This window comes from Microtus ochrogaster, chromosome X (assembly GCF_000317375.1).
Source record: "Microtus ochrogaster isolate Prairie Vole_2 chromosome X, MicOch1.0, whole genome shotgun sequence".
Classification (NCBI taxonomy): Eukaryota; Metazoa; Chordata; class Mammalia; order Rodentia; family Cricetidae; genus Microtus; species Microtus ochrogaster.
In genome coordinates this window covers 57,061,045-57,085,915 of record NC_022026.1, presented here as the reverse complement: position 1 = coordinate 57,085,915, position 24,871 = coordinate 57,061,045, and the positions used below count along the sequence as shown (strand labels likewise).

General features: G+C 41.2%; 1 protein-coding gene across 4 annotated transcripts in view; it reads right to left on the bottom strand.

Moving 5' to 3' along the window:
* The window catches only part of Phf8 (PHD finger protein 8), a 104,743-nt gene extending 80,273 nt beyond the window's left edge, over window positions 1–24,470 (bottom strand). For 2 of the 4 annotated variants that reach the window (XM_005358883.3, XM_005358884.3), the window contains exons 1-7: window positions 23,508–23,892; window positions 22,563–22,764; window positions 6,964–7,049; window positions 6,469–6,577; window positions 3,158–3,318; window positions 2,241–2,382; window positions 68–254 (exon numbers count right to left, since the gene is read on the bottom strand). In XM_005358883.3, the coding sequence (XP_005358940.1) occupies window positions 68–254; window positions 2,241–2,382; window positions 3,158–3,318; window positions 6,469–6,577; window positions 6,964–7,049; window positions 22,563–22,660 (783 nt within the window). In that variant the 5' untranslated portion in view covers window positions 22,661–22,764; window positions 23,508–23,892. Of the gene's footprint in view, window positions 1–67; window positions 255–2,240; window positions 2,383–3,157; window positions 3,319–6,468; window positions 6,578–6,963; window positions 7,050–22,562; window positions 22,765–22,861; window positions 22,881–23,507; window positions 23,893–23,945 lie in introns of those variants that run through there. The other 2 variants (XM_026784821.1, XM_026784822.1) reach the window with 2 other exon arrangements.
* Between the last annotated feature and the right edge of the window lie 401 nt (window positions 24,471–24,871).

Below are 24,871 nucleotides of genomic sequence, written 5' to 3'. Positions count from 1 at the left end.
TATTACCTAAATAGAATATGAAAGGCAGGTACATCTGGTTACCTCCAGAAGTCATATTCATTCCTACCTTAAGCACATGGTACCAGACTGAGGTGCCACCAAAGTCAATGTGAAAATCTGTATAGCTATCCCGCACACTCATGAGGCAGTACTTCTGTACATTGGGTCTCTCAAACACACTTTCCTCTGGCCACAAGTTCTCCACCCATGACAACTTGCGAACAATCTTGGGTGTTTCCACAAGGTTTGAGAGCCTAGTAAAGAAGGTGAAAAGACATGTAAACTGATTGAAAATTGAAAGTTTAAGCCTGAATAAAATATCCTGGTCAGATAAGACAAATAAAAAAATCATTTTCTCTACAGAACCCAAAGGTATAGGGTTATTTATTCCTATAAATTTGATCAGTAGTCTTTTAAAATCTTTTTTAATTTTATTTATTTTTATTTGCATTTATTTTATGTGCACTGGTATTTTGACTGCATATATGTCTACGTGAGGTGTCAGATCCCCTAGAACCAGAGTTATAGATAGTTATGAGTGAGCTGCCACGTGGATGCTGGGTATTGAACCTGTTCCTGTGGAAGAGCAGCCAGTGCTCTTAACTGCTAAGTCATCTCTCCAGTCTTGATTTCAGTCTTATTTCATCAGATTTCTAAGTCCTAGCTCCAAATCCTTTCCCAGTAGAATGTGCTCATTTCTACTACTAAATTGTCATAGTTATCATTTCACTTTCCGTCTACTTATTCAGTACGTAGTTTATAAAAGTTGCATTGTCCCTACCTTGATATCTTCTTTATGAAAAGCCCTTATACTACAGAAACCTCCTGGAGCTCAGTTCCATAAATCTGGCTGTTTTTATCCTATATAAACTCATAAATCTTTTAGAACATTATACTCTCCTGTTTGTTTTGACCTTCAGGAAAGTCGATGAAAACTCTGCAGTCCATCTCTACAAATTATTTAAACAAAGAATTATGCATTCATGTATATAGCACATATCCACATGCAACCTAGTCCCTCGGCTTTATTTTTTGTGTGTTCCAGTTTTTCCCTCTTTTCTGCATATCTCAAAGCTATCTCACAGGCTTTCAGGATGAAGTGATATATAAAGCAACTACAGCTTTTAAATATGTTTAGATTCTTTAATCTTAAAAGCTATAGTAAGGGTTTTAATATAATGATCATGTTACCACTGCGGGAAACTGAAAAGTACATAGGACCTTACTGTACACTATTTTTGCATCTTCTTGCAAATCTAACTTTTTAAAATTATCTCAATAACCAGTAAGTTTTCCTTTTTTTTTCTTTTGGTTTTTCGAGACAGGGTTTCTCTGTGGTTTTGGAGCCCATCCTGGAACTAGCTCTTATAGACCAGGCTGGTCTCAAACTCACAAAGATCCGCCTGCCTCTGCCTCCCGAGTGCTGGGATTAAAGGCGTGCGCCACCACCGCCCGGCACCAGTAAGTTTTCTAATAACAAAAAGGTATGCCATAATTTCTTGGTATTCACCACAGTTCTGAGTATATAAGTATAGACAGAATATTTTAAAGATTACAACCTTTCACTTTTAAACACAGGCAACCTATCTTTAGAAAAACTACTTATATTTAATTTTTAGATTTTAGAATCTACTTCCAGAAACTGAGGGTTTATCCTTCAGTTAGGACAGTTACGAGGCAAAAAAATATAAATACTAGAAAGAGTTCAAAGAAAGATGCCCTAAAATGAAGGAGACAAATTAAGTAGATACTGTACAATCTAGTTAATGTTAGAAATTGGAGGAGAGTCAGGTGGTGGTAGTACGTACATTCCTTTTATCCCAGCACTTGGGAGGCAGAGGCAGGCAGATTTCTGTGAGTTCGAGGCCACCCTGCTCTACAATGCGAGTTCCAGGATAGCCAGGACTATACAGAGAAACCCTGTCTCAAAAAAAAAGAAAGGAAGGAAGGAAGGCAGGCAGGCAGGCAGGAAGGAAGGAAGGAAGAAAGGAAGAAAGGAAGAAAGGAAGAAAGGAAGAAAGGAAAGAAGGAAGGGAAAGGAAAGGAAAGAAAAACTGGAGAACAAATTGGCTTAGGTATTAATAAAGTTGAATCAATACCCTACAAAGTATATACCACCTTCCTACTCCAAAGGAAGAAACAAACCAAAATATAAATTCAAGTATTCAAGTATATCTACAAGTTTTAGACAATCAGGCTTTTGTTAGATAGAAAAGTTTTTGTTACCTTTCCCCTCTTACCTGGTATCAGAGAATTCCAAACTAATGACATTGAGGACTTTTTCCCTCTTTCCACTGTAATAATAATTCACAAAATCACCAAGTTTCATCTTGCAGTCAGCCTGACGGGCCACATCAATCACATCAATCTCTTTGTCAGAACCTAAAATAAAGAAATGAGTACCAAGCAATCTCAGGGACAAAAAGTTCTTGTCACCTCACCAGCACCTAGTCTTATACTCAGGAATTCTGTCTTCAGATACTTATGTGTTCAGAGCAAAGAGTAGGAATCTATCACACTCTCTTCTCAAGATCTGGGTGGAGGCCTGTTAGGGACTCTCATATAATCTATCGGCCATGGATATGCTTCTTTATTTCTTCTCTTCCACTCTCCCCACAAACTTAAGCTCCAGTAATAAATAGTATATAATAACATGTTTCAGAGAAAGTATGATACCTAAAATTTGCCAGGTTAAAAAAATGGGAGGGGGACCAATTTAATTTTGTTTGGTCTGTTAATAGAAGAGAATAAAGCAAATACTGTCATTAGCTATGAGCGCTCACACGCACGCACGCATGCACACACAAATTAAGATGGAAAAGAGACTAGAATTCTGTCTCTTTGCCTTGCCAAAGAATGACTCTGGGCAAGGCACTTCACATCATATTCTCAAGATGGCTAGAAAGCAAACATAAAAAGGTGGATTAGAGAAGCGTCTCAAGTCCTTTTATTTCTGTTATGTTTGAGGCAGGCTCTCTCTATGCAGCCTTGGCTATCCTGGAAGTCACTATGGATTGACCTCAAATTCACAGATATCTGACTGCCTCTGCCTTCCAGGTGCTGGGCTTAAAGGTAGTATATGCCACCACACCAAGTATGACTCAAGTCTTGATGGGAACAGGTAATGTCATAGTTAAAAGGGTCTGTGGTGTCTTACCAACATAGTGTTCCACATCCCTCACAGTGAATGATGGAGAGGGCAGTGTCATCCCCAATCCATCCTTCTTCAAGACGAGGATAGGCACACTGAAACTATTCTCTTCCAGGAATTCCACCGTTAGCTGACTTCCCGTGGGCTTCAGAATCACTTCATCTGAGCTGTGTGGGTCACAGGAAAGAAACCTTGACTTTGAGATTTTGTTCACTAAAGGCATCAACGGCCTCTCATGTAAAGGGCATAGTCTTCCTGAGGGAGTCTTATATGGGGTGACAATTAATGGCATACATCTCATATGCCAGGAAAGAAATGACCTCTCCAAAGCAGGAGACAAGGTCATTGACAGAGGTGGGAATATATGGTGAACAGACTGCTCTTTTCTGAATAACAAAGGAAACTAGTCAATAGCTTACCTAAGGAAAGATATAATTAACAATTTTGACTCATTTGTTCTAACTCAGAATAGCAACGTCCAATTTAAAATGTTAGTGAAGAGAACAAAGACTGAGTTTTTACAAAACAGTATATAAATACATGCACTTATAAAATGGAAATTCTTTTTTAAATTTTTCATAAAATATATTTTGATGATATTCTTTCCCTTCCCTCAACTCCTAAACATGATAGAAAAAAAGATAGCAGATACATGGAGGTATAGATTAGTACCAGAGCACTTACTTAGCTTGCATTGAGTCTATGATTTCAATCTCCAGAACCAAAAAGAAAATGAAAGAAAAAATAGACTATGAAGAAAAGGAAAATGAGTCGTATCGAAACAAACATATTAAGCTCAGTATCTGTTTCATTCTCTATGTAGTTCTAGATGGCACAAAAATTAAACTGCAAAAAGTAAAGCCATAAAGGTACTAGGGAAAAACATCTAAGAGATAAGACCCAGTTGCTACTAAAATGGTTAGTAAATAAATTGATCTGCATTAAAAACTAAAACTCTCTGCAAAAAAAAAAGCTGTTATAAATTAGTTTTCTTCAATGGAATCTCACTGGATATATTAGCCACACTTAAGGGTAGGTTCCATGTCCAGCAGTAGATGGCCATCACCAAATAAATTCAAAGGTATTTTTGTAGATTTTTTTGCTTCATATTGCTTTGTTAGGGCTTTTTTTTTCTTTTTTCGGTCTTGTCTTTTGTTGATTTAATATTTTGTGGTGTTTTTTATGTATATGTGGGGGGGGCACAGAGAGATTTTCTTGTGGGATTGTTTGTTTTAGTATGGTATGTTTTTTTTCTAAAGAGAGAAATAAAAAGTGCAGAGTTGGGTGAGTGAGGAAAATCTGGGAGGAATTGGGAGGGGGAAAAGCATGATCACAATATGTTACATGAAAAAAATTCTCAATAAAAATATGAGAAATGCTTTAGAAAAAAAGGAAAACTGTCAATAAAGAAGACTCATAAATAACCGGGCAAGGGTGGTACACACCTTTAACCCCTGCACTCAGGAGGCATAGGAAGGCAGATCTCTGAGTTTGAGGCCAACCTAGTCTACACAGTAAGTTCCAGAACTTCCAGGGCAACAGAGAAACCTTGTTTTGAAAAACAAAAACCAAACAAAGGAGTCGTAAGTATACAAAAATCAACCTCTTTCATAATTAAAGTAGCAAAAGTTAAAATAAAAAGATTTCACTAAATTTTGATTAGAACAAAAAGTTTAACATTAAAAAAAATATTGGCCAGGATATAGTAAAATCAGGAGCCTTGACAAAATGTCAGTATATAAAACTGTACAACCTTTATGCAAACAACTAGCAATATTTATAGATTTTTTTTTTTGATTTTCGAGACAGGGTTTCTCCGTAGCTTTTGGTTTCTGTCCTGGAACTAGCTCTTCTAGACCAGGCTGGCCTCTAACTCACAGAGATCCACCTGCCTCTGCCTCCCGAGTGCTGGGATTAAAGGCGTGCGCCACCACCGCCCAGCTATTTATAGATTCTTCAGGCATATTCTTTTGACCTAACAATTTCACTTTCACACAGTTAAATCTACAACTGTACTTGTCACATAAGCAAAAAATTTAAGTACAAAGATATTCACTGAGGCTTCGAATATAGCCCGGTAGTAGGGTACTTGCCTAGCATGCGTAAGGCCTAGGTTCAATATTTATCACTGAAAACTAAAGATATTGACTACAGAAGCTTTCTCAGTAATGGTATAATACTGAAATCAATTTAAATAGCCATCAATAAAAGACTGGTTAAATAAAATATATATCCGTTCAATGAAATACTAAATGACCATGAATGAGAATAAAGAATATCTGTGTAAGATTTGTGGATTATATATTTGTGATTTCATGTCCAAGACAGATAATTTAGGCTTAAAAACAAAAGTAATGTACAAAACATAGTGTTTCCATTGTTTCAAAAAATAAAAAAGGACATACAAACACATATATGTGGATACAAAGAGTATTTTTGAAAGAATGTAAAAGAAATTAGCTGACATAGGTAGAAGAAAGGATCTGAGGGGTCTGAGGTAGACTGACAGCCTTTAAATTTTTTTAAACCAATAAATTAGAAAAACAATCTAAATAACACTTGAAGAACAGGAAACCTGAAAACAGTTCAATGAATTTAAAAACCACAGTATTTATTTATTCAACTCATTGTTTTTGTTCAAAAAGTACTTAATTTGTTTTTAATAAACCCAGATTAATTGAAAAAAAAACAAAAACATTTTTGGCTGTTAATAAACCCAGATTAATTGAAAAAAAAACGAAAACATTTTTGGCTAAAAAAGAAATACAAGACAAAAGAATGTTTTAGTGTTGAAGTTTTCTCTCCTCTACAATGAGAGAATTAAATTTGCTGATCATTAAAAATTCTTCCAGACATTAAATGGAAGACTGTTATGACTATGGAAGAGGAAAGGGGGAGGGAATAAGAAAGGGTCATTGAATAGGTGACTATGATCAAAGTACATTTTGTAACATATGGAAATGTCATAACAAAGCACATTACTTCATAAAATTAATATACACAGGGGAAAACAAAAAGAATTCTTCCAATTCTAGCATTCCTCAAATGCTTATAAATTGACTAAGACAAATGTTGCTTCCCAACTACTGCAGATTTTTGTAAATAGACCATCATGTACTCTAAACATCAAGTGAAACTCTAGCCACTGTTACTTAGAAACTGACCAAAACAGAAGTTTCCACCCATAGGAGATTTTGCAGGGCCCAGAAGATAATCCAGACATGAGAGAAGCACTGTCAGTTGAGAAGCTGAAGGGAAATATGTTCAGCTTTCCATAGCCCTGATGCTTAATATTCCTTTGGACAAATAGTCCTCACCTGTCGAAAGTCCTACCCCGGAGTTCTCGAATAAACATAGAGCTCCCAGTTTTCACTGGTTTTCCCTTGTGAGTATCATGCCCTTTGGAAGACACACGACGTTTCTTCACTAAACCAGAAAAAGACAAGAGGTCATGAGTTAGAATGGCCAGGAGCTAAGATTGTCCATGAACAAAGTCCTCCACACTCAATAGGTTATTTTCTAATCTAAAACCCCAGGAGGCATTTAGAATTAGAGACTCTCTTATACTCAGAAAAGTTCCTGGGGAAGAGAGTGTGCTTCCTCTAGGCAGTTGCTAAATAGGGAGGGAGATAAAGCTATGTACTTCACTCCTCTCAGTGCAATAGCTGCAGGCACGCCGGACTTGCGTAAGCAGTAATGTCTGAGACACTCAGGCAAAGCCAATTTGCACAAAGGCAAATGCTCTTCAAAACTACCTTTGATTTGTTTCTCCCCTTGATCACTTCCTGATGAAAACTCTAACATCTACTTACTAATGGAGGGTCCATGTAAGACCTCACAGTTGGGGCAATGGTATAGGTCGATATCAGCAGCTTTCTCCTCCTCAACACCAACACAACTGGAAAAGAAAAAAAATAGCCAAGGTTTGTAAGATTTTTTTTCTTTTAAAAGTTCCAGAACAGTGAGTGCTGCATAGCACATGTGGCTATTTATATTAATTAAAATTAAGTAAAATTGGGGGCTGGAGAGATCGCTCAGCAGTAAAGAGTTGCTCTTCCAAAACACCAAAAAGACTGGTTTTTGATTCCTAGCACCAAGAGGGAAGTCCACAATCCTCTCTAACTCCAGTTCAGGGGATCTGATTTCCTCTTCTTGCCTCCACTAGCACAAGGCACATGGTGCACATACATACATGTGGGTAAAACACTCATACATATAAAAATAAATTTAAAAAATTAAGTAAAATTTAAAAGTAGTTCTTTTATCACCCTAGCTATATTCAGCAGCCACATGCAGTTAGCAGCTACTATATCATGCAGACTACAAAACATTTTCATTAATGCAAAATTCTACTGGTCTCAAACAATGATGACAAAATGTCATTAAAACTTCATTACAGTTGGGCAGTGGTAATAATATGCTTTTAATCCCAGCACTCAGGAGACACAGGAAGGCAGATCTCCACGTTCGAGGCCAAACTGATCTACAAAGCAAGTTCTAAGACAGCCAAAGCTGTTATACAGAGAAACCTTGTTTTAAAAAACAAACAAACAAAAACTTCATTAGGGTTCAGAATGATCAAAGCTGAAAGAAACTAGAGCATTCGTATGTGAATGAGCAGAAATATAGAAACCAAGTAAGTAATTCTAAATGTTTCAAATAGCCACATTAAAAAATAAAAGAGCCTGATGTTCTACTCCAAACTTCTAATTTCCACATTCTGGCATTCTGGAGTCAGAGGCAGGATTATCATGTGTTTCTGGCTACCCTCAAATATTAGAGCAGCCTGGGCTATATAGGGAAAACATGTCTCAAAATATTAAAAACAGGTCTTATTTTAATGACATTTTATCTTGCTTTATGCATCCAAAATACTATTCTTTCTTTCTTTCTTTTCTTTTTGTTGTTTTTGTTTTCCAAGACAGGGTTCCTCTGCAACTGCCCTAGCTGTCCTGGAATTCAAAAAGATCCATCTGCCTGTGCCTCCCTAGTACTTAAGATTAAAGGTGTGAGCAACCACATCTGGCTCCAAAACACTATTTCAACATAGAACCCAAACTTACAAATTTGCTGAGATAATTTATTAAATAAAATTACTAGAAATATTTTTTCTAAAGGTTTATTTATTTTTTGAATATATTTATTTATTTATTATGTATACAATATTCTGTCTGTGTGTATGCCTGCAGGCCAGAAGAGGGCACCAGACCCCATTAAAGATGGTTGTGAGCCACCATGTGGTTGCTGGGAATTGAACTCAGGACCTTTGGAAGAGCAGGCAATGCTCTTAACGTCTGAGCCATCTCTCCAGCCCCTACTAGAAATATTTTATGGCCAACAACTATGAATGAAAAATTTTAGGTAATCTTTTGCAGCTTCATTTGAATTTTCTACTTGCTACAATGACCACATGTTATTTCATATTTTACAGTTTAAGAGAGATTTAATTTTGTTTGCTTGTACATAAAGCAGTAGTTTCACATACTAAACACTACCCTTACAAAGGAAGGTGATAAGAACCCTTCAAATAATTTCTGGCTATGGTTAAATGCTTAAATTTTTTTATTAACCACATACAGCGAGGTACATAAAAACATGGTAGAGCTCAAATTATTTCAGCCAAGATCATGACAAATTTCCTGAAATCAAGTCCCTTTCATCTTTCTAACTCTACGTCTATAAACCTGTAGGATGTCAAGAAATCAGGAAACCAGCACTCGGGAGGCAGAGGCAGGCGGATCTCTGTGAGTTCGAGACCAGCCTGGTCTACAGAGCTAGTTCCAGGACAGGCTCCAAAGCCACAGAGAAACCCTGTCTCAAAACTCCCCCCCACCAAAAAAAGAAATCAGGAAACCATCAACTCTGTAGAGGTTAGAGGAGTGGTGCGGGAGAATTGTCTGTATTCTATCAATCATGTTTTAAATAAACGCTGATTGGTCAGGCAGGAAGTATAGGTGGGTCAACCAGACAGGAAGTAGAGGCAGGATGATGAGAACAGGAGAAATGCTAGGAAGGAGGAAGCCTAATTCCCTCCATTCCTGCCCAGACCACTGAAGAAGCAGGATGTGACCTACCTCACTGAAAAAGGTACCAAGCCATGTGGCTAAAATAGATAATAATAATGGGTTAATGTAAGTTACAAGAGCTAATAAGTAGCCTGAGCTAATGGGCCAATCAGTTTATAATCTTATGGAGATCTCTGTGTGATTTTCTTTGGAGCCTGCTGGCTCTGGGGAACTGGGCAGAAACCCCACGAGCAGCCCCTCATGTTACAAAGCAGATAATGTACATAAAGTTCATAGCACAATGAACACTGAGACAGGCACAGAGTAAATGATACTACTTTTTGCCAAATCCAGATATTACCCCTCACTACCCTAAAGCTTTTTGTTGTTTTTCCCCTTCAAGAAACACTTGCCAAGACTGGTGGTACATGCATTCATTCTGTGGTTGTTTGAATAATAACCCCCACAGGCTCATATATTTGGATACTTGTTCCCCCAGACTGTGGAACTACTTAGGAAGGATGAGGTGTAGCCTTGTTGGAGGAGGTGTGTCACTGGAGGCAGACTTGGAGGTTTTAACAGACTCCAACCATCCCCAGTGTGCTCTCTAATTCCAGCTTAAGGTTTAAGGTTGTGAGCTCTCAGCTATTTCTGCTGCCTCCTTCTCTCTGTCATCATAAATGTGGATTCTCTGGAATTATAAGCCCCAATTCAATGCTTTCTTTCATAAGTTGCTTTGGTCATGGTGTTTTATCACAGTAATAAAAAAAGCAACTAATAGCCGGGCGGTGGTGGCACATGCCTTTAATCCCAGCACTCAGGAGGCAGAGGCAAGCGGATCTCTGTGAGTTCGAGACCAGCCTGGTCTACAAGAGCTAGTTCCAGGACAGGCTCCAAAACCACAGAGAAACCCTGTCTCGAAAAAAACAAAAACAAAAACAAAAACAAAAACAAAAAAAAAAAGCAACTAATATACCAGTAATATCAGAACTTCAGAGGCCGGGCGATGGTGGTGCACGCCTTTAATCCCAGCACTCGGGAGGCAGAGGCAAGCGGATCTCTGTGAGTTCGAGACCAGCCTGGTCTACAGAGCTAGTTCCAGGACAGGCTCCAAAGCCACAGAGAAACCCTGTCTCGAAAAACAAAAAAAAAAAAAAAAAAAAAAAAAAAAAAGAACTTCAGAGATGGGAGCAGGGGAATCAGGAGGCCAACTTTGATTAAACCCATTTAAAACCAAAATACATCTAAGAGAGACATGCATGGAACTAATCTACATGGGAAGTAGAAAAAGACAAGATCTCCTGAGTAAATTGGGAGCATAAGGACCACAGGAGAGGGTAGAAGGGGAGGGGAGAGGAAGAGAGGGGAGTGGAGAAAAATTTATAGCTCAATTTAAAACAATAAAATAAAACCAAATACAAAAAAACCCTTTACTTTCCAAGCTTAACCAAATTTGGTTTTTCTTCAAGGAAACTATTTTCTTCATACTAGTACCACTCAAAGTGTAATCTATAGTCCAATACTGATCTGTGAACTGTTGATTACAGATCTATGTTAAGTACAGAAAGTGAAAATAGGTATAACTTCTCAGCAATCTGACAGGATGCTGTAATAGTCATTGAATCTAATAATGAAAAATTGGAGTTTATTATATTGCTTTTTGTTCACATTATTTTTCTAGTCATTCTTTTTATTCTACAAAATCCATTTGTTATAGAATGAAAATAAAGGAAACTATTTGCTGGTTCTTCAACATAGAGTCTAAGGAGCACTGTATTAAGAGTTCTATCAGATGGAAGCCTTGTATTCTTCCAGGCATTGACAACTCAGGGAAGTTCAGTAGATGATTTTTTTAACTCTCCTGTGAGAATTTGAGATTATCTCTACTCTGTGCTTTAGTTTCTTTTCCTGTTACCATGACAGAATGTCATGAACAAAAACAACTTAAGGACAGCTCATAGTTCATAATTCAAAAGGTGCATGTCAGTAGGAAAGTCAAGGCAGCAAGTACTTGAAACATCTGGTCACATTGAGTCCAGGTCAGGAAGAAGAAAGCAATGAGTATCTACTGCTGCTCAGTTCCTTTTCTGTTTACATCACCCAGAAAAGTGCCACTCACAGTGTACGGGTCCCCACCTCAATTAAAATATAATCAAGATAATTTCCCAAAGGCATGCTAAGGTCCAACTCCTAGTGATTCTAGTTTTCATCAAGTTAACAACTAACGTTAACCATCAGGCCTTGTGTGAGATAATGACTGTTCTTCTTTAAGTTTCATACCAGGCAGTCATACCACTTCCTGCTCTTCTTTACTTCCAGTTAACCTTCTCCCCAACACATCCCTTCACTCAAAGAACTTGCACACAGATTTTTCTCCACCCCAAATCTTTTCAATATTCAACCTAGTATCAATATTAGCATGGGGACCCAACTTCCTGGGTTCATTCTTCTTTGATCTTATCATCTTCAGGTAGTTACCCCCACTCTCATTTCAGCTACTCGCATGACCATCCCCCAGATTTTGTCCAGCAGTTGTTTCACTTCGGGAATATGAAATACATGCACCACTTCTTTGACCATAAGTATATCAATGCAAGTCTCACTACACCTGTTCTTTGTTCACAAAAGAAACCCTAGCTGCTCCTACTTTTCACCCACTCTTTATTTAATTTGTTCTGTTGTTGTTGTTTGAAATGAGGTCTCACTGTGTAGTCCTAGATGGCCTGAAACTCAGATATCTGTTTCTGCCTCCTGGCACCAGGATTAAAGGCCTATGCCACAACACTACACTCAGTGCATTCCCTTTAACTTTATGCTTTGCTTTCAGACAAGGTCTTGCTTGTGTAGTTTAGGGTGACCTTGAACTCATAATCCTTATGCCTTAGCTCCTGAATAATGGGATTATAAGCAAGCACTGGAATTACAGGCCTATGGCACCAAACCCCTGCCAAATCCACCTATTCTTGACTTCAACCTATTTACTATCTAGCTTAAATTCCAGCATTCTTCACTTGCCCTACTATGCTGCATCATATTTACAAACCTATCCCTAGCTCAATCCCACTAACACTAGACTACAGGGTGTGCTGGATTTAAAAAAAAAAAATCGCCCAATTTTGGAGGCAAAAAAAATCACTGTCTAAAATATATAAATTATGCTGCTTGATAATCCTATAATTTCCTTAGCTCTTTCCATCCCACAATCCACAGTAAACTTCTAATCTTGATCCCACTATCTCTCCCTTATCTCCATGCAAATGACTTACTTCCTTCTTGGAAAAAAAAACAAATGAAATAAACAAGAACTAATTTGACTTCCTAGTACCAACTCCACTTTCTTTACTCATTCTTTCCTCCTATTACAATGGAAGTACTATCTTTCCTTCCTCCTAAAGTCAGGATTTGAATCTAGGTAATATATCTTTTTACTTCCTCAATTAATTGTCCCTTCTTTCTAAAGTGTCTTCAATCTCTTACCCTGTTTCTTTCTCTCTTTTCTTTACAATACCATTTAAACAAGCGCACTGACCTTAATGAACAACAAAAACCCCCTTATTCTACTTTTCTTTCATCCCCTCTTGTCTGCTCTCCCTCTGACAGTTCAAAGTCAAACATTCTTTCTACACTCACATAGCTCAAAATGGGTAACAGTTAAACACGGTACAAAACTTAAAAACAAAAACAAAAAAAACAAAACATGGTATAAAATTCAAAAGCTCAGCTCTATATCCTAATTATTTTTGTTTGTTTGTTTGTGACAGGGTTTCTCTGTGTAAAAGCCCTAGCTGTCCTGGAACTGGCTCTTGTAGACCAGGCTGGCCTCGAACTCACAGAGATCTGCCTGCTTCTGCCTCCCAAGGGCTGGGATTAAAGGCATGCACCACTACCACCCAGTTCTATATCCTAATTCATTATCAGTTATGTTCTTCTGTCATTCTTATTGTTGCTGCCCTAATACAGGTTGTTATTATTTCTAACTAGAATTATTGGCCTGTTCACCCAACTAGATTCCAAGCCTCTACTCTGTGTCCACACAAATGCATCTACATACTAAAACAGTAATTAAAAAAACAATTGTGGGGTTGAGAGATGGCTCAGCAATTAAGAGTGCTTACTGCTTTTGCAGAGGATCCAGAACTCCAGTTCCAAGAGATCCAACACCCTCTTCTGAACTCCTTGGGCTGCATACATATTGTGTACATACATACACTCAGGCATACAAAAACATATAAAATCAATTAAATAAATAAAAAAACAAATGTGATCTTATAATCTCATCCCTGAAACCCTTCAAAAGCTCCCTATTTTTCTTTTTTAACTTTTTAAAAATTTTATGTATATGTGTATGTGTTAGAAGCTATCCCTGGAAGCCAGAAGAGGGCATTGGAAACCCTGAAACTGAAGTTACAAGTAGTTGTGAACTGTCCGACATGGGTGCTGGGATTTGAACTCAGATCCTCTGGAACAGCTCTTAGCTGCTGAGCCATATCTCTAGACCCTCCCTATTTTTCTTGAAAAATTAATTGACCAGGCTTACAATAGTGGCACACACTTTTAATCCCAGAGCTTCAGAAGGCAGAGGCAGGTGGAACTCTATGCGAGGCCAGCCTGATCTACAGAGTCTAAAAAGGCCTTGATTCTCTGGTCTCACTTTTTATCCCTTACACAGAGTGCCAGTTATATAAATGAAAATGTTTATTGCAAAAGAAAGGCATTTCTTCTTCATAAAAATAAAAAAGATTTTCTGTTTCTCAGGCTACCATAGTGCGGTGGTAATCTGAATCCATGTTCCTGGGCATCTGAATACTGTGTCCACAGCTGATTACACTGTTTGGGTAGGCTTAGGAAGTGTGGTCTACCTAGAGAAAGTCTGTCACTGGGGGCGGGCTCTGAGGTTTCAAAAGCCATGTGCTTCCTTGCTGCTTTTCCTGCTGCCATGTGTGGTGATTTCTTCCATGCCTCCCTATCATGATGGTGATGGACTCTTATCACTCCAGAACCATAAACCCAAATAAACCGTTCCTTCTATAAATTGCTTCAGTTATGGTGTTTTCTCACAGAAATAAAAAAGTAACTAATACACAAGAATTTCAGTTGTTACTATTGTTTGTTTTGTGGCTGGGGACTGAACCTAGGGCCAAGTGCTCTGTCACTTAGTTAAAACTCTAGCTCAATTTCGACTTTTGAAATAGAGTTTCAAGCCCAGCATAGTGGTGCATGTCTTTAATCCTAGTATTTAGGAAACTAAGACAGTTGGATTTCTGTTGAGCTCAAGTCAGGCTGGTCTACATAGTGAGTTCCAGGGCAGTCAAACTGGAACCAAGTGGGACTCAAAGATCAGAGGTACCAGAACAGTGGCAAGTTTTACTCAAGATTCTATCTGGTTTCCTATCTCAGGCCTGTATTCAGACCTCAAAAGGTGGTGGGAGGTGGCACCCTCAGCTACAGAGCCAAGTTTGAGGAAAGAGCTATGTAAGAGCCTTTCTCAAAAAAAAAAAAAAAAACAAGGGCTGGCAAGATGATTCAGCAGGTAAAAAGCATCTGCCTCAAAGCCAGAAGACCTGAGTTCAGTCCCGAGAATTTATGTAGCGGTAGAGGAGAATCAACTCTAAATTTTGTATGCATGCCTTCTTGCCCCACTACAACATACAACATGTGAGCAACACACACACTCTTTAAAAACAAAATCCCATTTCATATAAGTGTAGGCTGAAAGGAAAGGATAACAGCTGGGTGTAGTTCAATGACAGAATGCCTGGAATTGACTCGGTTTGAGCACAGCAAAAAGAAAATGGGGTAAAAATATATACAAAATCACCCTTAATCAAAAGATTAAGATTATATATATGTTTTTCGAGACCAGGTTTCTCTGTGTAGCTCTGTAGACCAGGCCTGCTTCTGCCTCTCGAGTGTTGGGTTAAAGGTGTGCACCACCATCACCCAGTAGGATGGGTATATTAGTATCAGATAAATACCTATCAAAAGAGACCAGCAAGATTGTTCAGAGAGTAAAAGTGCTTGCCATGTAAGCCTGATAACCTGAGTTAGATCTCCAGATTCAATGTAGAAAGCAGGTTTAAATTAAAGTGGAGCACGTCTATAATCCCACTAGTCTCTATAGGGAGATAAGGTGGGGATGAAAGAATCACCTGGAAGTTCACAGGCCAGCTAGCCCAGAGTACACAGCAAGGCAGAAACAAGAGAGATCCTGCCTCAACATGACTGAAGGAGAGAACTGTCTTCTGAAAGTTTTCCTCTGACCTCCACACAAGCGCATGGCAAATGTATGCCCTCACTAATACACATACGTCAAAATATATACACACAATAAGAGTCAAGTTCTGAAAAATGGAAGGATAAAAAAAGAAGACTGACAAACAGCTAAACAGGGTAAAGGTGCTTATTCTGCAAGCCTGATGACGTGAGTTTGATCCCAGGGTCCCACATAGTAGAGAGAACTGATTTCATCAAGTTGTCCTTTGATCTCCACATGTGCACGCACATGCACGAATGCTCACACACAGAGGAAAGGGAAAAGGGGGGAAGGAGAGGAGGCAGGGGAAGGGAAAGAAGGAATAAATGGAACCAAAAAAAATATTAAAAGATTAATTCAGGCACGTCCCTTTAGCAAAATAGTAGTAGGGCCTATAACTTCCTTAACTATAGGTCTTGGCTACATTTACAGAACAAAACGTGAGTTCCCCATGTGGAATAGGCCCTAAGTCCAATTAGAAAGCTTTTGGTTACCAACATAGCATTCATGCTACTACTGAACCAATGAACATATCTTGCCAGGCCAGTCATTATTGTAGCTCACAGATTCACAGCTGGCAAAGGCTGTTGATGGTCTTTCTTCCCCAGAAGACTACAAAAACACTTTCTATTACCATGAAAGTTAACTAGTAAGAAGAATGCTTCCAAGTCAGAACCAGCTTGAATTTTCCATGTCCCATGATCAAAGTATATGATAATGTTCAGCGATAGTATCTTACCAGCAAGTTCTAACGAGTAACCAAAAGCAATGACAATACCCTGTATTGTTTTTTGGGAGGGAAGGGGTCTCCAGGACCACCTGGACAAATGGGGTATTTCATACCTGGCACTGGGATTTTTGATAATCTATAGCTTTTGGAGATGAACATTATCCCTCCGATTGAATTAAGCTGATCTATGTGCATGTATGTACATATAACAGGAAGCTTATAAAACAGCATTTTTATATGACTTTTTCAAATATCTTTAGTGTTGGTTTTCTTTCTACCCTCATTTCCCATTCCCCACTTAAAACTTTACCTCCATTATACTGCCTTCTAAATGTTTCTAAATATCTATGGACCCTTCATCAGAGAAGTTTCTCTATGTAGTGAATGATGTTTAATACAGAAACTCACGACTGGTCAAAATGCAGAGAATAAGTCACTGTGGAGTGCTCAGCCATAAATGACACATCTATATCACACACACTCCCAAGGTTCAGGGAACATAGTGGAAAGGGAAGAAAAATTGTAAGAATAGGGAACTTATCACACCCTTTCCCTAAAGGTTCAGGGAGCATTGTGGAAGAAGATGCACAAAAATTATAAGAATGGGGAAGACTGCTGTGAAATGATGTCTTCTGGACAGGATAGAGTCATTAAGACTCATAAGACCACAACAGATATGATAGCACAGCACAAAATCTGCATAAAACTGGCAGGCCTTGGTGGCGCATGCCTTTACTCCCAGCACTCAGGAGGCAGAGGCAGGTAGATCTCTGTGAGTTTGAGGTCAGCCTGGTCTACAGAGCAAGTTCCAGGACAGGCTCCAAATCTATACAGAGAAACCCTGGCTCAAAAAACCAAAAATATACAAAATTAACCTGCATAAAACCAAGCTAATTAAAACTCCAGCACAGTGCTGCCACACACCTTTAATCCTAGCACTCAGGAGGCAGGGTCAGGCAGATCTCTGTGAGTTCAAAGCCAGCCTGGTCTACAGAGTGAGTTCCAAGACAGCCAGGGCTGTTACATAGAAAAACCCTGCCTCAAACAAACAAACAAACAAAATAACAAACAAATAAATGATGAAAAGAAATGCCATAAGATCCATTATATGCTAATAAAAAACTAACATGTATATAAACTATTATAACCATTATAAGGAAAACTAAGGCCTCACAGAGATGAAACACTTTGACAATAATTGGTGTATAGTAACAATAATGCTATTTCATCCATCCTCCAATATCAGATGTTATCATACTCTATGGAAGGAGAAGAAATTGATACTGCTTTAAATTTATGTTTCTCAAATGTGGGCCTCATTTACCTATTGAATCAGAAACTGAGGTTGAAATCTATCTTGCTTTCTTAATGGGTCTTTCAAATAATTGTGATGTACACTAAAAGACACTGCTCTACAAATCAAGAGTGTTTTGCACAACTCAACTGCCTTATAGATGAATGAAACTATTTGTCATTTTTTTTATTTTGAGAATATTGTCTCTAGAGTCAGAAAATCAGCAACTCAAATCTACGCTCAGAAAGTCACAACCTCCACAGGATGCTTCTTTTTTCTTTTAGAGACAGAACTCATTCTATAGACCAGGCTGCCTCAAACTTAGAGGTCTGCCTGCCTCTGCCTCACAAATGCTGGAACTGAAGACGTGGCCACCACCCCCTGGCAGGTCCAGATTTTTATCATCAAAATAGCATAGTTGTCTTTCTTCACTTCCACTCCAGGTAGTAACTTGTCATTATGTACCATAATCCTTAACTGAACTTCAAAAGTCTATCGAAGGTGTAAACAGATTTCTATAATCTCTAGGCATTTGTGGACATAAAATCTGTGAGATTGGGGCTCAGTGATAAGAGGGCTTGCTCTGCAAGTCTGAGGACCTTAGAAAACAGATCCTAGTACCCAGGAAAAACTCAGGTATGGTAGTAACCCAAGTCCCATTAGGGGCAAAAGCAGGAAGAAAGGAAGAAGGGACTTGCTAGTCATTAAATTAACTGAAAGTTCAGTGACAAACTGTCTCAAGGAAATAAACCAGAGAGTGATACAGCGAAACACTTAATGTCTTCCTTTGGCCTCTGTGGGCTCACAAGTATATGCTAATACTCATACAAGCACACACATCATCACACGACACACACCGGGTCTGCATGATTAACTATTGTAAGCAATCATGAAAAGTCTAAAATATTTAGTAATTTCCAATTGAGCTAAAGTAAAACCTTAGAGTACAATGAGCACAGCAGGGTGAGGGTGTACTGAGTAAGTAAGAGCAGCCAGCTGCCCATTAAGGATCTGGTTTTCAGCTAGGTTCCTTGTTCTCTGGCAGCCCACAGAAAGAAGCAGAGAAGATTTTTAAAACTGGATGCTTTCAAGAAACTTGTGTCAGAATGTACAAACAAAAGCAGAATACACCTCAGAAATGTGATTAAAGACAGATCTGGCTAAAAAACCCATAATTAAGTTTCAGCTGGGCAGTGATGGCATATGCCTTTAATCCCAACACTCAAGAGGAAGAGGCAGATAGATCTCTGTGAGTTCAAGACCAGTCTGGTCTACAAAGCGAGTTACACGACAGTCAGAACTGTTACCTAAAGAAACCCTGTCTTGAAAAACAAAACAAAACAAAACAAAACAAAACAAAAACTTCTTAAGTTTCGGTAGCTAATATAAGAAAACAAATAATGTTAGTATACAAACATAAAGGGAATGACCAAGTAACTGGGGCCAAACATATACATGACAAGGTATCAGAAACACATTTTAGATGACTATTTAACAACCTGGCAGATACCCACATTATAATGTTAGGTGTGGGGGCAGGGAGGCCACAAAATGATATTTATGATATAATCCTAACCTATAAAAACATACATTATAAATCAAAAGACAAGAGTTAATATGTAATTAACAGTGAATTGTACCTAACAGACTAACAGATGATTTTTTATTTCCATCTATTACTTTCTGCATTTTCTATAATGGGCATGTCTCAACTGTACAATATGCACAGTCCAGCCTTGAACTTGCAATCCTTCTTCCTCAGTCTCCTGAGGAAGTAGCTGTAATTACTGTGCCTCAAAGCCCAGTTTTTTGTTTTTTTGTTTTTTAAAAATATCACTCTTTTAAAAATCTGGGTTGGGGCTAATGAGATGGCTCAGCAGGTGGTGCTTGTCACCAAGACTGACAACATGAGTTCATTCCTGGTCTCACTTGGTAGAAAGAGAAAACTGACTCCTGCAAATTGTCTTCCGACCTCCACATGCATATCATGCCATATTTGTGCACAAGCAAGCCTGTGTACATACACACATACACACACACACACACACACACACACACACACACACACACACATATAAATAAATGTAATTTTAGAATCTAACTTTCAGGAACTAGAGTGATGGCTCAGTGGATAAAGAATGTTTGCTATAAAAGCAAGAGGACCTGAGTTCAAATTCCCAAAACCAACATAAAACTGAGCATGGCTGCAAGTTGCATTACCCTAGCACTGAGGGGAAACTGCCAAGTGGATTTCTGGAGCTCACTAGCCAGCTAGCCCAACCTAAATTCTAGGTTTAGTGTGAGAGAGTGTGCTGCTGTGAGTATGGTGTATATGCATCCCTGTGTGCACATGCAGGGACTTGGAGAGGATGTCAGGTATGTTACAGCAGCACACTCTCTCACAGATCTAACTTTTAGGCTGGGGAGAAAGCGCAATGAGCAAAATGCTTACTAGACAAACATTAGGACCTCAGTTCACTCCAGAATAGATATAAAAACCTTGGACTACATGTAATCCCAGTGGTGGGGAGACAAAAATGAGAAGATTCCTGGGGCTCTTTGGTCAGCCAGCCTAGCCTACTCATAAAATACCAGGCCAATGGGAAACGGTATCTCTAAAAAAACAAGGTGGGTGGCTCCTAAGCAATGAAGCCTGAGATTGACCTCTGGCCTCCACATACACACACCCAAGTGTACACACCCACAAACATAAACACACACACAAGCAGAAAAAAATTTTAACTTTCAAGCCGGGCGGTGGTGGCGCACGCCTTTAATCCTAGCACTTGGGAGGCAGAGTCAGGTGGATCTCTGTGAGTTCGAGACCAGCCTGGTCTACAACGGCTAGTTCCAGGACAGGCTCCAAAACCACAGAGAAACCCTGTCTCGAAAAACCAAAAAAAAAAAAAAATTTTTTAACTTTCAGACTTGGGTATAGACAAAATAATTTATGGAATGTCAGTTATGGAGTCAGACACAGAATAAGTACTTAGGAAGCATTCATTCCTGTTTTCTGCTCCCAGATAGCAATACTGTAAGCAAAAGACCATTTTTCCAGATACTGAACTTACATACCTCATATACAACCCAAACTAATGGCTACAGTACAATAGCTTTTTCATGAAGCCTCCTTCATTTATTCAAAAACATACTCAACATCTATTGCATGTTTATCATTGAACGAGATTCTAAAAATACTAAAAATAAAAAAAAGATACTGCATTCCCAGGTAGTGACACAGACATATGTATAACTATAAGATGAAAATTTTTAAATAAAGATGTATACAAAGTACAAGAGGAATCCAGAGGAAGAAGTATTCTGTGAGCTGTATAGGGGAGAGCATCAAAGGTATGGTACATGCAAAAACAAAGGAGCATGAGGAGGAGAGTCTCTCAGGGTTGGAGGTAATTTAGCTTTGTTGGGTCATAAAGAACAAGGCTGGCATAAGGGGCTTACACTTTTAATTCCCACACTTGGGAAGTAGAGACATGTGAATCTCTGTGACACCAAGGCCAGCCTGAACTACATTTCAAGTTGCAGACCAGCCAGGCTAAGTAGTGAAACCCTGTATCCCAAAACAAGGAGGTAGGTATGACAGGAAACTAGATTAACTAAGTAGATCATAAAAGGTCTGCCTCTCACAGAAAAAAAAGTGAATTTTACTCTGCAGGGGAACCATTGAGAGAATAATTTAAGCTGAGGAGTGACACCTGATCAACACTATTAAAAACAACCAGGGATATTGACTTCTTTTGGGTATGTGTGATACTGGGAATTAAACCCAGTCTCTTATACATGCTAGGTAAGAGGTTACCACTAAGTTATATCCCAAGCTCTTTACATTATTTTCATTTTGAGACAGAATCTTGCTAAGTTGCCCATGTTGTCCATCAACTGGCTCTCTATAGTTCAGGCAGGCCTTGAACATGAGACCCACTGACCTCAGTCAGTAAATTATAGAGGATTGCAAATTAGAAAGGACTTCCTTCAGAAAGCTGGGATTATAAATTCATATCACCATGCCTGGCTACGATTTTTTTTTTTTGAGACAAGGTATCATGTGTCCCAAGCTAGCATGGTACTACTATGTCATTCCCAAGTCATGAGATTACAAGTGTATGCCATCACACTCAGTTTATGCAATGGTGGGGATTGAACTCAGATCTTCCAGTGTGATATACAAGCATTTTACATGCTGCACTACATTCCCCAGCCCTTATGAAAGACATCTTAATTCCCACATTTCCAGAGTGAAGGAAAAGGTATCACCCCTAAGTTTGTCCCCATTACACAAAAATAACATAGAGCAAAAAATAGAACTCTATACCAGGTACATAATAAATAATCAGTAAAAATCAATTAAATGTGAACTTGAACGTAATGCATCAAGGCAGTCTCAGCTTAGGTCAGAATTTTGGTAATACCAGTACCTTTACTTTGCTTTTGAGATTATAGGAATAGGTCTTTTGAAAGTTAAGACTGACAACTAAAAATTCTTGAATCTAATATATAGCTGAAGGATACCATATACTGCTTTTATTATACTCCAGTGTGCAAATCCTCCCAGTAATAGGATATTAGGATTTTTATTACGTATACTAACTTCACTAGAAACTTGGGTGACATGTGCATTCATTCTGTTGTTTTACCCTATATCTTTTACATTTAATTTAGGTAGATGGTTCTGCAGACAGCACAAAAATAATATTCCAGTTCTTCCTCCATTAACTGAATGCTATGAAAGAGGTATTGATTTGTAAGGGAGGCTCACAGAAGCAAACGCAGCAGGCCAAGGCCACTGATAGTGAGTTACAAAGAAATCCACGTTCTTGGACTCAGATATCTCAAAAATGCAGTACTGCCTCCCGCAAAGGCAGCATATGAGGGAAAACACAACAGGCAAGATACAAAACTGATCCTCTCTTTATAGCTAGAAGGCAGCTACAAAATCATATAAGCACGCAAGGCCCTAGTCTGCAAGGACGGATAGAAAAACCTAGGTCTAGTAGTGGGGAACTGAAAGTAAACTGAGGGAGGGGCTAGCCTCGGAGCAGGGGTAGAAAAGGGGCCCTCTCGTCTCGGAGAGGGCTGGTGAGCACACGACACACCTGGCCAGCCCTTCTTACCTGCCGTGAAACCAGTCCTGGCACATGTCACACTCGATCATGAATCGGGTCACATCATAAGGCAGCCGACAGAGGCAATACACCGGCACCGAGGCCATCTTCACAGGGGGGTGGGTCGCTTTGCGGCGGGCCAGCTTTGGGCCTTTCCGAGGGTCCGAAGGCAGCAAGGAACGCTTTGCCGAGCGCCTAGCCTAGAAGGCGGCTGGACACAAACACCACTTGTTACAAAGTGAAGCCGGCCCCCCGGGTTTCCGAACCGTCCCGCGTCCCCGCCCCCACCCCACCCCCTGGGTACCAACCTCCGCGCGGAGCTAGGGAGTCGGCGAGCCGGCCGGGACGCAGCCCAGCTGCTGAGTGCCAGGGAGCTGAGCGGAGAAAGTCCACCCACCTCCCGGGAGTTCTTCCCCTCAGCGGGAACAGAGAGAACCCTCTGCCTGCGCTCGCCTCTGCCCAGCCGTCCAAACGCCTCCCTCAGCCCTCAAGTCGGTGACAACTTCTTTCCGGGTTTCATGGAAATATCGGAAAGCTTTCCCTCAGCGGAGCCTGTCTCCGCTGGCCTCTGGCTCCCCTTTATCAGGACGCCCAGCACGGCAGAAAGGATGAGGCTGGGCAGAGAGAGGCTGAGGGAGAGAGACTCCCTAGCCCCCAAATAGGAAGCCCCGAGATGCGCGGACGCTCAAAGTCTGCGCGGCTTACCCGCAAACCGCCCCGGAGCCCCCGGGAAGAGGAGCCGCAGCGCCGGGCAGCCGACTCCAATCTCGGTTCGGGGCTGCCTTCGGAGTGGCAACGCTGCCGTCCGTCCTTCGCCACAGCCTCCCCTCCCGGCCGGCCGCCCCGAAGCGGACCAGGTCGCAACCCCAAAGCTGACAGGAATCGCGCCTCAGCCCCGACACCGAACAGGACCCCCCCCCCGGAGCCCCGGGAAACTGCCCAGAATTTCCTTACACCCGGTAAACTGAGCGAAGACTTGTCTTGCCAGCGCTCCCAAATGGCAGGCACTGGCTGGCGGTCCTCTCAGTCGGCCGAGCGCCCTGCCGCAGCCCTCGACTGTTAGAGCCTTCACCCGACGCGACAGTCTCGGCGCTCAAGCCCCTTAAACTTATGAGGATCTTCTCTCCGCGCCTCCCCGACTGACAGGAAAGCTCTTCCCGCCCCCAGCGCGAGCGGAACGCCCTCGGCCGCAAGCCCTACGGGAGCGTCTCCATGACGAAGGCGCTGGGAGTCCTCGAAACGCAGGGCTCAGCCCCCGAGCCTGGCCGGCGGCTCTGCTCGCTCCGGGGCAACACGGCTCTGCTGAGGAGCAGAGGCTAGCCGGGCAGTTCCGGCCCCCGCGGCGGCGCGCGGGGAATTCTGGGAGCGCCGCTGTGAGGCTGGGAGCCTTACTTGCCTTCTCCTAGAAACCACACGCCGCGTCACGCAGTGCCTGTCGTCGGCCGGGGCTCGAGGGCAGCAGTCACCACAGACCTTGCGCGGGCTGGCCGCTCAGAGCCTTCCAGAGGGCGAGGCCTGACCGGAGGGGGGGCGGGGGCCGGCCGACCGTCCGACCGGCGAGCGGCTTTGTCGCTGGCTCGCTCGTCAGGAGGCAGGCTCGAGCCGAGGAACTGGCCACCGGGTCTGGAGAGACCGCCGGAGGAGTCGCCAGGAGGGCCCGGGACCAGGGGCAGGAAATTCAAGGGCATCAATAAAGTTTATTCAAAATAACGAGGAAGTTGAGGCGGAGAGGGGAGGAGAAACATGGTAAACAGCTACCATATTGAGAGTGGCGGCGGTCCGGGAGGAAACAGGCTCGCCGCCATCTTAGGAGGCCCGGGGAGGCGAGGTGAAGGTGGAGCCCCGGACGTCAGGCCGCCGGCTCCCTTGACGTCACGGGGCGGGGCGCCACCTTGAGGAAAGCGGGGCGGCGCCCAGCAGGGCCGGGGACGCGCTTCTCCGCGGGGCGGCCCCGTCGGTGCTCGAGACCTTGAGCTGAGAGGCGGAGAGGCCGCCATCTTAGGCGAGGCAGTAGTTTGGCTCCATTTTGAGTGCGGCCTGGAAGCCAAGTCTCCCCTACCTGTGGGCAAACTGGGCGTTAGGAAAGCGGCCCCGTCCTTCTCCCTCCCTGCCTCCCTCCCTCCCTCCGAACACGCGCTGCTCCTCCCTAGTCTCCTCCTCTGAGGGGAGGCGAACTCTGACTCCCAACTGCAGAAGTGATCCGGGTGGGCTGCGGGGGCGGGCTTCAGCCTCCCTGCAGCTCCGCTCCGCTCCTCAGAGCGCACTAGGTCTTCTGCCCACGGCTGCTGTGGTTCAATCTTCATTCTGTGAGAGGAAAA